A 12,675-nucleotide genomic window follows, 5' to 3' on the forward strand; every position below is an offset into this window, starting at 1 on the left:
TAAAATACTGGATACCTATCTCCGGTGTCATCAGGAAAAACGAATCTGGTATAAAAACATTTTTTTTGCATTTTTAAAAAAGGTCTGCGCATGCGCAGACTGGAAAGCAGGATCCGTTTTGCCTAAACACTTAATGCCGAATCCGGCAAGTGATCAGTATTTTTGGCCGGAGAGAAAACTGCAGCATGCTGCGGTATTTTCTCTGTCCATAAAACGTCAGAGAAAAAACTGATGCATCCTGAACGGATTGCTCTCCATTTAGAATGCATTAGGATAAAACTCAGATCATTTTTTTTCCGGTATTAAGCTCTTGTGACGGAACTCAATGCCGAAAAAAAAAAAAAAAAAAAAAAAAAAAAAGTGTGAAAGTACCCTTAACCCCTTAAGGACCAGGCTCATTTTCACCTTAAGGACCAGGCCATTTTTTGCAAATCTGACCAGTGTCACTTTAAGTGCTCATAACTTTAAAACGCTTCGACTTACCCAGGCCGTTCTGAGATTGTTTTTTCGTCACATATTGTACTTCATGACACTGCTAAAATTGGGTCAAAAAAGTTAATTTTTTTGCATAAAAAAATAATTTTTTTACCCAAAATTTTGAAAAATTAGCAAATTTCAAAGTTTCAGTTTCTCTACTTCTGTAATACATAGTAATACCCCCAAAAATTGTGATGACTTTACATTCCCCATATGTCTACTTCATGTTTGTAGCATTTTGGGAATGATATTTTATTTTTTGGGGATGTTACAATGCTTAGAAGTTTAGAAGCAAATTTTGAAATTTTTGAGAAATCTTCAAAATCCCACTTTTTATGGACCAGTTCAGGTTTGAAGTCATATTGTGAGGCTTAGATAATAGAAACCTCCCAAAAATGACCCCATTCTAGAAACTACACCCCTCAAGGTATTCAAAACTGTTTTTTCAAACTTTATTAACCCTTTAGGTCTTCCACAAGAGTTGATGGCAGATGGAGAAACAATTTTGAAATTTCTATTTTTTGGAAAATTTTCCAATATAATCAATTTTTTCCAGGAGTAAAACAAGGGTTAACTGCCAAACAACACTCAAAATGGGTTGCCCTGATTCTGTAGTTTACAGAAACACCCCATATGTGGTCGTAAACTACTATTTGGCCGAACGGGAGCACATAGAAGGAGGGGAACACCATATGGGTTTTGGAAGGCAGATTTTGCTGGACTGGTTTTGTTTATACCATGTCCCATTTGAAGCCCCCTGTTGCACCCCTAGAATAGAAATTTCAAAAAAGTGACTCCATCTAAGAAAGTACACCCCTCAAGGTATTCAAAACTGGGTTTACAAACTTTGTTAACCCTTTAGGTGTTCCACAAGAGTTAATGGCAGATGGAGAAACAATTTTGAAATTTCTATTTTTTGGAAAATTTTCCAATATAATCAGTTTTTTCCAGGAGTAAAACAAGGGTTAACTGCCAAACAAAACTCAAAATGGGTTGCCCTGATTCTGTAGTTTGCAAAAACACCCCAAATGTGGTCGTAAACTACTGTTTGGCTAAACGGCAGGACATAGAAGAAGGGGAACGCCATACGGTTTTTGGAAGGCAGATTTTGCTGGACTGGTTTATTTACACCATGTACCCTTTCAAGCCCCCTGATGCCCCCCTAGAGTAGAAACAGAAAAGTGACCCCATCTAGGAAACTACGGGATAAGGTGGTTGTTGTTTTGGGACAATTTTTGGGGTAAATTAGATTTTTGGTTGCTCTATATTACTCTTTTTTGAGGCAATGTAACAAAAAAATTTAATTCTAAAATTGTTTCTACATTCGCTATTTAGTTTGTGGAACACCTAAAGGGTTAACATAGTTTGTAAAGTAACTTTTGAATACCTTGAGGGGTGTAGTTTCTTAGATGGGGTCACTTTTTTGGAGTTTCTAGTCTAGGCTACATCAGGGGGGCTTCTAATGGGACATGGTGTAAAAAAAAAAAAACTGTCCATCAAAATCTGCCTTCCAGAAACCGTATGGAGTTCCCTTCGTTCTATGCCCTGCCGTGCGGCTATATAGCCATTTACGACCACATATGGGGTGTTTCTGCAAACTACAGAATTGGGGCAATAAATGTTTAGTTTTGTTTGGCTGTTAACCCTTGCTTTATTACCGGCAAAATGGATTTAAATTTAAATTTTGCCCAAAAATAGGTGTTTTGGCACCGTTTTTATTTTATATTTTTAACACCGTTCATCCGAGGCATTTACTGGATACCTATCTCCGGTGTCATCAGGAAAAACGAATCTGGTATAAAAACATTTTTTTTGCATTTTTAAAAAAGGTCTGCGCATGCGCAGACTGGAAAGCAGGATCCGTTTTGCCTAAACACTTAATGCCGAATCCGGCAAGTGATCAGTATTTTTGGCCGGAGAGAAAACTGCAGCATGCTGCGGTATTTTCTCTGTCCATAAAACGTCAGAGAAAAAACTGATGCATCCTGAACGGATTGCTCTCCATTTAGAATGCATTAGGATAAAACTCAGATCATTTTTTTTCCGGTATTAAGCTCTTGTGACGGAACTCAATGCCGAAAAAAAAAAAAAAAAAAAAAAAAAAAAAAAGTGTGAAAGTACCCTTAACCCCTTAAGGACCAGGCTCATTTTCACCTTAAGGACCAGGCCATTTTTTGCAAATCTGACCAGTGTCACTTTAAGTGCTCATAACTTTAAAACGCTTCGACTTACCCAGGCCGTTCTGAGATTGTTTTTTCGTCACATATTGTACTTCATGACACTGCTAAAATTGGGTCAAAAAAGTTAATTTTTTTGCATAAAAAAATAATTTTTTTACCCAAAATTTTGAAAAATTAGCAAATTTCAAAGTTTCAGTTTCTCTACTTCTGTAATACATAGTAATACCCCCAAAAATTGTGATGACTTTACATTCCCCATATGTCTACTTCATGTTTGTAGCATTTTGGGAATGATATTTTATTTTTTGGGGATGTTACAATGCTTAGAAGTTTAGAAGCAAATTTTGAAATTTTTGAGAAATCTTCAAAATCCCACTTTTTATGGACCAGTTCAGGTTTGAAGTCATATTGTGAGGCTTAGATAATAGAAACCTCCCAAAAATGACCCCATTCTAGAAACTACACCCCTCAAGGTATTCAAAACTGTTTTTTCAAACTTTATTAACCCTTTAGGTCTTCCACAAGAGTTGATGGCAGATGGAGAAACAATTTTGAAATTTCTATTTTTTGGAAAATTTTCCAATATAATCAATTTTTTCCAGGAGTAAAACAAGGGTTAACTGCCAAACAACACTCAAAATGGGTTGCCCTGATTCTGTAGTTTACAGAAACACCCCATATGTGGTCGTAAACTACTATTTGGCCGAACGGGAGCACATAGAAGGAGGGGAACACCATATGGGTTTTGGAAGGCAGATTTTGCTGGACTGGTTTTGTTTATACCATGTCCCATTTGAAGCCCCCTGTTGCACCCCTAGAATAGAAATTTCAAAAAAGTGACTCCATCTAAGAAAGTACACCCCTCAAGGTATTCAAAACTGGGTTTACAAACTTTGTTAACCCTTTAGGTGTTCCACAAGAGTTAATGGCAGATGGAGAAACAATTTTGAAATTTCTATTTTTTGGAAAATTTTCCAATATAATCAGTTTTTTCCAGGAGTAAAACAAGGGTTAACTGCCAAACAAAACTCAAAATGGGTTGCCCTGATTCTGTAGTTTGCAAAAACACCCCAAATGTGGTCGTAAACTACTGTTTGGCTAAACGGCAGGACATAGAAGAAGGGGAACGCCATACGGTTTTTGGAAGGCAGATTTTGCTGGACTGGTTTATTTACACCATGTACCCTTTCAAGCCCCCTGATGCCCCCCTAGAGTAGAAACCAGAAAAGTGACCCCATCTAGGAAACTACGGGATAAGGTGGTTGTTGTTTTGGGACAATTTTTGGGGTAAATTAGATTTTTGGTTGCTCTATATTACTCTTTTTTGAGGCAATGTAACAAAAAAATTTAATTCTAAAATTGTTTCTACATTCGCTATTTAGTTTGTGGAACACCTAAAGGGTTAACATAGTTTGTAAAGTAACTTTTGAATACCTTGAGGGGTGTAGTTTCTTAGATGGGGTCACTTTTTTGGAGTTTCTAGTCTAGGCTACATCAGGGGGGCTTCTAATGGGACATGGTGTAAAAAAAAAAAACTGTCCATCAAAATCTGCCTTCCAGAAACCGTATGGAGTTCCCTTCGTTCTATGCCCTGCCGTGCGGCTATATAGCCATTTACGACCACATATGGGGTGTTTCTGCAAACTACAGAATTGGGGCAATAAATGTTTAGTTTTGTTTGGCTGTTAACCCTTGCTTTATTACCGGCAAAATGGATTTAAATTTAAATTTTGCCCAAAAATAGGTGTTTTGGCACCGTTTTTATTTTATATTTTTAACACCGTTCATCCGAGGCATTTGGTAAAAAGTTATTTTTATAGCGACGACTTTTACACACGCGACGATGCCCAATATGTATGGCTCTCAGACTTTGGAGACACTAAGCAGGCATCCTAAAACTGCGGCCCTCCAGATGTTGTAAAACTACAATTCCCACCATGCCCTGATGATGGCTGTAGGTTGTCTGGGCATGCTGGGAGTTATAGTTTTACAACATCTGGAGGGCCGCAGTTTGAGGATGCCTGCACTAAAACTAATATTTTTTGGGGAAAGAAAAATTGTTTTCGTGTCTCCAAAGGCTGAGAGCCATAGTGTTTTATGTTCTCTAGTGAACTGTTGGGGATTATAAAAATTTAGTACTCCATGGAAGTGTGATACTCCCTGAAGCAATCGATAACGCAGAGGCCCGGATGATCGGGGCACGTGTCGCACTGAGTGGTGGTGTCCTTCCGTATCCCCCTCCTGCGACACACTCTGCACTTTTTTTGGGTTCGTCCCTTCTTTCCAGTATGGGGGACCACACCTGGAAAGTGTTGGCCAGGGACGATCCGGGCGCCTCCAGTTCCCGAGGTACTCCGGCCTGCTCTTTCCCGGTCCGAAAAGATCAGGTCTTTGAGGACTGCCTCATAGAATTGGAGGAATGTCCCTGTGCTGCCAGCGCTTCGGGATAGTACAAAAGAGTTGTACATGGCAACCTGCACCATGTAGACCGCAACTTTTTTGTACCATGCCCGGGTTTTGCGCATGGCGTTATATGGCGTGAGGACTTGATCAGAGAGATCAACTCCTCCCATATACCGATTGTAGTCGACGATACAATCGGGCTTGAGGACCGTTGCCGCGGTACCTCGCACAGGGACTGGGGTGGTGCTGTTACCGTGGATTGTGGACAGCATAAGGACATCCCTCTTGTCCTTATACCTGACCAGCAACAGGTTTCCACTGGTAAGTGCACAGGTCTCACCCCTGGGGATAGGTACCTGGAGGGGGTAGGCAGGGAGGCCGCGTTGATTTTTCCGCACGGTCCCACAAGCGAACGTGGATCTGGCGGCAAGGGACCTGAACAAGGGAATGCTGGTATAAAAGTTGTCCACGTACAAGTGGTAACCCTTATCCAGCAGTGGGTACATAAGGTCCCACACGAGTTTCCCGGTAACACCCAGAGTGGGGGGACATTCTGGTGGTTGAATCCGGGAATCTCGCCCCTCGTACACACGAAATTTGTAAGTGTACCCTGAGGTACTCTCACAAATTTTGTATAGCTTCACGCCATACCTCGCCCGCTTTGTGGGAATGTATTGGCGGAAACTGAGTCTCCCCTTGAACGCAACGAGAGACTCATCAACCGCGACCTCCCTTCCAGGTACGTAGGCCTGCTGAAATGTGGCCCCAAAGTGATCGATGACCGGCCGTATCTTGTACAGCCGGTCATAGGCAGGATCACCTCGGGGGGGACATGCTGCATTATCGGAATAATGCAGACATTTCCGGATGGCCTCAAACCGGTGACGTGTCATGACCATACTGTACAGTGGGGTCTGGTACAGGACGTCCCCACTCCAGTATTGCCTGACACTGGGTTTTTGGACTAGACCCATATGCAGCACGAGGCCCCAAAATGTCCTCATCTCGGCTGCACTGACCGGCGTCCAGCCACCGGGTCTAGCCAAAACTGAGCCTGGGTTTTGAGCGACGAACTGTTGGGCGTACAGATTCGTCTGCTCCACCATCAAATTCACCAGTGGGTTACTGAAAAAAAAACTAAAAAAGTCTATTTCAGTAAACCCCACTGTGGGAATCTGGATTCCAGGATTGCCAGCGAAATCCGGAATCTCAGGCTCAAAGTCCACTGGGGGACACCAGCTAAGTTCATCGGCAGGGGGCTCCGGTGAACTTATTTGGTGGGCCGGGAAACCAGTACGAACCCCAGGGCGGCTCGTACTAGGGTGGGCCACAGGATCCCTAGCATGTGTGGCCCCTGGCTCCGCCTGGCGGCGTCTCCGCTGCCTTGGTGGCTCATCGTCATCCGATGATAATGAGGAGGATGCGGATGACAAAAGGAACGTGGGGTCATCCTCATCCTCACTGGGGCTCTCCGAGTCGGAGGCAATCTGGGCATATGCCTCCTCGGCTGAGAACACCCGGCGGGCCATGGGTGTGTGTGTGTGCGTGTGTATGTGCGTGCGTGTAAACCTTTATTCTATGTGCGTGTGTGTGGGGGCACGGGTGTTCACGTACTAAAAAGTCCAGGCAAAAAAAATGGGCAAGTGTTAGGAAAAAAAAAAAAGTTCAAACTTGCTGATCTGCGGTTCAACGCTGATCAGCGGTCGGTGGGGTGGTGGGGCGGGCGGGCGATGCGCTAACAGTGGACGGACGCTAAAAAGTGCCGGCCAGTCAGCGCACGCAGAAAAAAAAAAAATGTGGTGGTGGGGGAAGGGTCTGGTGGTGGGGGGAGGGGGTTGGTGGGTGGGGGGGGGGCTGGTGGTGGGGGGGATGCGGGGGGGGCAAGTGGCAGGGGGGGGTCTGGGGTCTGAAAGTTGAAAAAAAAAAGTTTGGAATAAATGTGCTTTTTTTTTCTAACTTTTCCCTTCTTTTCCTGCCTAACGGTGCCTCTCCCTCACTGACCCTAACCTACCTGGGTGGCGATGGGTGCAGGAGGGTGATGGATGCCGATTTAGGGGGACACAGGAGCTGGTGCTGGACGATGCTGCACGGTCAGGGTGCTGGACAGGAAGAGGAGGGGAGAGAGGAGCGCAGGAAGTTTGAATCTCGCGCCTCTCTCCCCTGCACCAATCAGCACCCTGGACAGCGGCATTCAGCACCAGGGCCAGCTCCGCCTCTGCAAATCCTCGGACTGCGATTGGTGGTGTAAAATTACGCCACCGATCGCAGTCTTTTTCCGGTTCATCGGGTCACAGGACACCCGAATGGACCGGAAACGCAGAAAACCGCAGGTCTGAATTGACCTGCGGTTTTCTGCGATCGCCGATACGGGGGGGTCCAATGACCCCCCCCTGCGTTGTTACGGGATGCCGGCTGAATGATTTCAGCCGGCGTCCCGTTCCGATTAACCCCTGCGGCGCCGGAATGCAGATTTTAAGTCAGGACGTACCGGTACGTCCTCGGTCCTTAAGGACTCGGGAAATAGGGCGTACCGGTACGTCCTCGGTCCTTAAGGGGTTAAACAACAATCATCTAATTATATGACAAATCAATTAAATCAACCAGTCTGGTTATTGCAGAATTCTGCAGCATGTGAACAGACTCTTTCTAGGTGCACTCACCTCTGTGCGGGGGAGATAACAGATGCAGGGGAATCCGCATTGCTAAGCTGTAAGTCGATCACCCTGGACTTCCGCCTCTGTCTCCTTTCCAGTTCATCATCATTGCTGGTGAAGTTCTGTAAAGTGGGTGTCCCCGCGGCACTGATGGGCTGTGATCTAGTGGCTGGAGAGAGGTATACACCTGCCGGGGACAGGGGCTTCTGCCGCCCCCCTGACTGAGGAGTTGATGTGTTCATGATGCCTGCTAAAGAAAAACATTGACATAATTATTGCTGGAAAATAACATGTATTTGTTCAGTTTATTGCACGATGCTGGAGGCTACACCAATGGACTGCTTGTCTAGTGACTAATGGGGACCCAGTAGTCAGACCCCCTCTCATGCTAAACGGTTTATTTGACAGCCCAATTCTGTAGATGATTGGGAGGGAAGCGTTCCTTCCTGGCAACTGCATGCTCGCTGGTGGAGGACGCCGCTGCTATTACACGTGGCGATCTCCTCCTCAGTATAGGGAGGAACAATCATCATGTCATCGCTCTTCCCCATACTGAATCACTGTATTCAGGCAGCAGATTGTGATTAGACCAAACCGAACTGTTTGGTCACCAAGAGCACCCCACTCCCAGTAACTAGACGCTCAGATGCCATGGTCACAAGTGAATTTGGAAAGGGACACCCATTTTCGGCATAGGTGGGGATCCCAGTGGTCAGCCCGCTACCAACCAGGGATACCTTGGTACAACCCCTTTAATGTATTATGATTCTCCATTATAATTACTGCAGGTAGAAGGAAAATGTAAAGACAAATAATTAAAATGCAGCCGGCTCAGCAGTAAGCCCAAGTCAAACCAGGTCAAATGTAGCAGAATAAATGTCTCTTTACTGAAGTGCAAAATAGGAGTTGTAGTACATCCAACATGGTTCAAACTGTACCCAGTGCAATTCTTCCCAGATATGGCAAGGATGGGAGTTATGGCCGCCATCTTCAATCTCTTATCTGTCTCAAGTCTCTTCCAGTAGAATCCATGGTGGCTGTAATGTCCACTGCGGGATTCAGGGTTCCAGAGCAACGACTGGCCAGGGGGTGCCCCGGTGTGAAGGGGGTTATAAAGGTTGTGTCACTTCAGGGATTGGCATTTATCATGTAGAGAAAGTTAATACAAGGCACTTACTAATGTATTATTACCCATATTGCTTCCTTTGCCGGCTGGATTCATTTGCCCATCACATTATACACTGCTCATATCCATGGTTACAGACCACCCTGCAATCCATCAGTGGTGGTCGTGCTTGCACACTACAAGAAAAAGCACAAGCCTCTGTGTGGTCCCATAGTCCCGGCCACCAGAGAGGTCAGTACTTTTTCCTATAGTGTGCAAACACAACCAACATTACTGGATTGCAGGGTGGTCGTAACCATGGAAACCAGCCGTGTATAATGTGATGGAAAAATGAATCCAGCCAGCAAAGGAGACAATATGGACAATTACAGTACATTAGTAAGTGCCTTGTATTAACTTTCTCTACATGATAAATGCCACTTGCTGAAGTGACATGGCGCCTTAAAGGGGTTTTCCGGGCTTTTACGATTGATGACCCATCCTCAGAACAGGTCATCAATATTAGATCAGCGGGGGTCTGACTCCCAGGACCTACCACTGATCGGCTGTATGAAGAGAAGGCGTGCGCCGTCTCCTCTCTTCCTGCTCGCCGCTGCTATGTCGAGCAGGAGGTGCCCGCCTTCTCTTCATACAGCTGATGGGCAGGGGTGCTGGGTGTTAGACCCCCGACGATCTAATAGCCATTATATCAGAAACTGTCTGATCCCTTTAACTCCCCAGCAGATTTCTCCTTTTGCAATGTAGAAGTGAAAAGTGCAGTAAAGTCCATCCAATGCGAGTGTTCCCCAAAAGGCTGCATTTCCAGCCCAGTGTAGACATACTGTTATAGAAAGATAGAATGTGTTGGCAGATAAGATCCATTTGGCCCATCTAGTCTGCCCAATGTTATTCCTCCTAGAAACGTATAAATAAGGCCTCTTTCACACTTGCGTTGTCCGGATCCGGCGTGTACTCCACTTGCCGGAATTACACGCCGGATCCGGAAAAACGCAAGTGTACTGAAAGCATTTGAAGACGTCTTCAAAATGCGTTCAGTGTTACTATGGCACCCAGGACGCTATTAATGTCCTGGTTGCCATAGTAGGAGCGGGGGAGCGGTATACTTACAGTCCGCGCGGCTCCCGGGGCGCTCCAGAATGACGTCAGAGCGCCCATGCGCATGGATGACGTGTTCCATGTGATCACGTCATCCATGCGCTTGGGGCGCCCTGACGTCACTCTTGAGCGCCCGGGGAGCCGCACGGACGGTAAGTATGCTGCTCCCCCGCTCCTCGCTACACTTTACCATGGCTGCCAGAACTTTAGCGTCCCGGCAGCCATGGTAACCATTGAGAAAAAGCTAAACGTCGTATCCGGCAATGTGCCGAAACGACGTTTAGCTTAAGGCCGGATCAATGCCTTTCAATGGGCATTAATTCCGGATCCGGCCTTGCGGCAAGTCTTCAGGATTTTTGGCCGGAGCAAAAAGCGCAGCATGCTGCGGTATTTTCTCCGGCCAAAAAACATTCCGGTACGGAACTGAAGACATCCTGATGCATCCTGAACGGATTTCACTCCATTCAGAATGCATTAGGATAATCCTGATCAGGATTCTTCCGGCATAGAGCCCAGACGACGGAACTCTATGCCGGATCCGGACAACGCAAGTGTGAAAGAGCCCTTAAGGAACATTACAACTGCATTCCTCAGAGAGCCTGGGACGTCCAGCAGTGAATGGACACTGACAATGTATAGGCAGTGCAGCCCGACTGACAACACTTGTGTCAATTTATTCAGAAAATTCCAGGAGGAATAACAGGGGAACAGCTGAATTCAAAGAGACGATGAACCGGGAATTATAACAGACACATAGGGGGAGGTGAGAGACCCTCTAACATCTGCCGGAGTAATCACCCCCATAGGACACCAGCAGGTACCTACCCTAAAACATCACCAAGCGCAGAACAATACCCCAATAACTGGTGCCAGTCACAAAGCAGGCATGATGGCAATCACATATGTAGAATATACAGCGCTTTCCAGACTCTGCACAGCTACAACCCCCATCATGTTCCTACAACTACAGGTTGTAAAGGCATGATGGGAGTTGTAGTTCCACTGGGACACCAGTATTCAGAAGGTACTTCTTGCATATATTCCCTCACTCCTTTGAGGACAGGAGGGACTACAGCTTGGTGCACTGACTGGGGGTTATACTCCCCGTCACCAGACTACATGACTGGATGGACATAACAAATGGCTATGACACCTCCACAGGAAGGCTGTTCTATACACATACAAGACCCCCGCGGCGGACTACTACTCCCAGCCAGCAGACACAACAAGCCCCCGCACACAGGAGCAGAGAACACCCCGTACCTCTCCGCCTCACGGCTTCCGGCTTGCTGCGCTTTCAAAAATTCCGCGCCTTCGTCTAACGTGGTGACGTCATAGGGTAACGGCTGAGGGCGGCCGAATGTGCGGCTGAGTGGGCGGGGCACGTGATATAAAAAAACTTCGGCCGTGTGGGCGGAGTTTGAGTTGCTTTGCGCCATTGAGCTGCGCTGTGACACAGAGATAGGGAGTCATGGGGCCCCTGAATGGGGCCCGAGAGGATACCCAGTGAGATAAAAAAAAAAAAAAAAGCGGGAAGTCACATGACAAAAGCATGTGACCTCAGCACCGTCGGGTACTGTGATGAGCGAATCCTCAGTGCTCCACCAGCTGCCTGTCATTGTATCGTCTATAATGTCAGATAGATTGTAAATAAGACCGTGTTCACACGTCAGTTATTTCCATCAGTGACTGTGAGCCTCCACAGAGCTCAGGTATAATGGAAAGATCCCCCCTGTTCTGTGTATTTGAGGTGCACTGGGTTGTGGTTCAGAATAAGGCCTCTTGCCCTCAAATGCACGGGCACCGACCGCGGGGAAGCCGCATGCGGATCGCAGACTCATTTACTTGAATGGTCCGCGATCCGTCCATTCCGCAAAAAGATAGAACAGGTTCTATCTTTTTGTGGAACGGAACACCACAGAAGCACTCCGCATCTCCAGATTTGCGGACCCAATCAAGTGAATGGGTCCAAATCCATGATGCGGAATGCACACGGCTGGTGACCCGTGTATTGCGGAACCGCTATATGTGGTCCACGGCATGGGCACGAAGCCCTTACGTTCGTGTGAAAGAGGCGTAACTGATCCAAATGACTGAAGTGTGAACTCAGCCTGAGGCCTCATGCACACGACAGTATTTTTTCACAGTCCGCAAAACGGGGTTCCGTTGGTCCGTGATCTGTGACCGTTTTTTCGTCCGTGGGTCTTCCTTGATTTTTGGAGGATCCACAGACATGAAAAAAAAGTCGTTTTGGTGTCCGCCTGGCCGTGCGGAGCCAAACGGATCCGTCCTGAATTACAATGCAAGTCAATGGGGACGGATCCTTTTGACGTTGACACAATATGGTGCAATTGCAAACGGATCCGTCCCCCATTGACTTTCAATGTAAAGTCAGGAGTCCCTTTAATACCATCGGATCTGAGTTTTCTCCAATCCGATGGTATATTTTAGAATGTTAGAATATACCATCGGATTTGAGTTACATTGTGAAAACTCATTTCCGACAGTATATTCTAACACAGAGGCGTTCCCATGGTGATGGGGACGCTTCTAGTTAGAATATACTACAAACTGTGTACATGACTGCCCCCTGCTGCCTGGCAGCACCCGATTTCTTACAGGGGGCTATGATACGCACAATTAACCCCTCAGGTGCCGCACCTGAAGGGGTTAATTGTGCGTATCATATCCCCCTGTAAGAGATCAGGGGCTGCCAGGCAGCAGGGGGCAGACCCCCCTC

At 46.3% G+C, this 12,675-nt stretch overlaps 1 protein-coding gene across 1 annotated transcript in view; it reads right to left on the minus strand.

Annotated features, from left to right (window-relative positions):
* NCAPH (non-SMC condensin I complex subunit H) overlaps window positions 1-11,317 on the minus strand; it is a 68,212-nt gene extending 56,895 nt beyond the window's left edge. The window contains exons 1-2 of the mRNA XM_044279244.1: window positions 11,199-11,317; window positions 7,721-7,964 (exon numbers count right to left, since the gene is read on the minus strand). Of these exons, the coding sequence (XP_044135179.1) occupies window positions 7,721-7,956 (236 nt within the window). The 5' untranslated portion in view covers window positions 7,957-7,964; window positions 11,199-11,317. The remainder of the gene's footprint in view (window positions 1-7,720; window positions 7,965-11,198) is intronic.
* Window positions 11,318-12,675: the final 1,358 nt, after the last annotated feature.

The sequence above is a fragment of the Bufo gargarizans genome, chromosome 2 (assembly GCF_014858855.1).
Source record: "Bufo gargarizans isolate SCDJY-AF-19 chromosome 2, ASM1485885v1, whole genome shotgun sequence".
NCBI classification, from domain to species: Eukaryota; Metazoa; Chordata; class Amphibia; order Anura; family Bufonidae; genus Bufo; species Bufo gargarizans.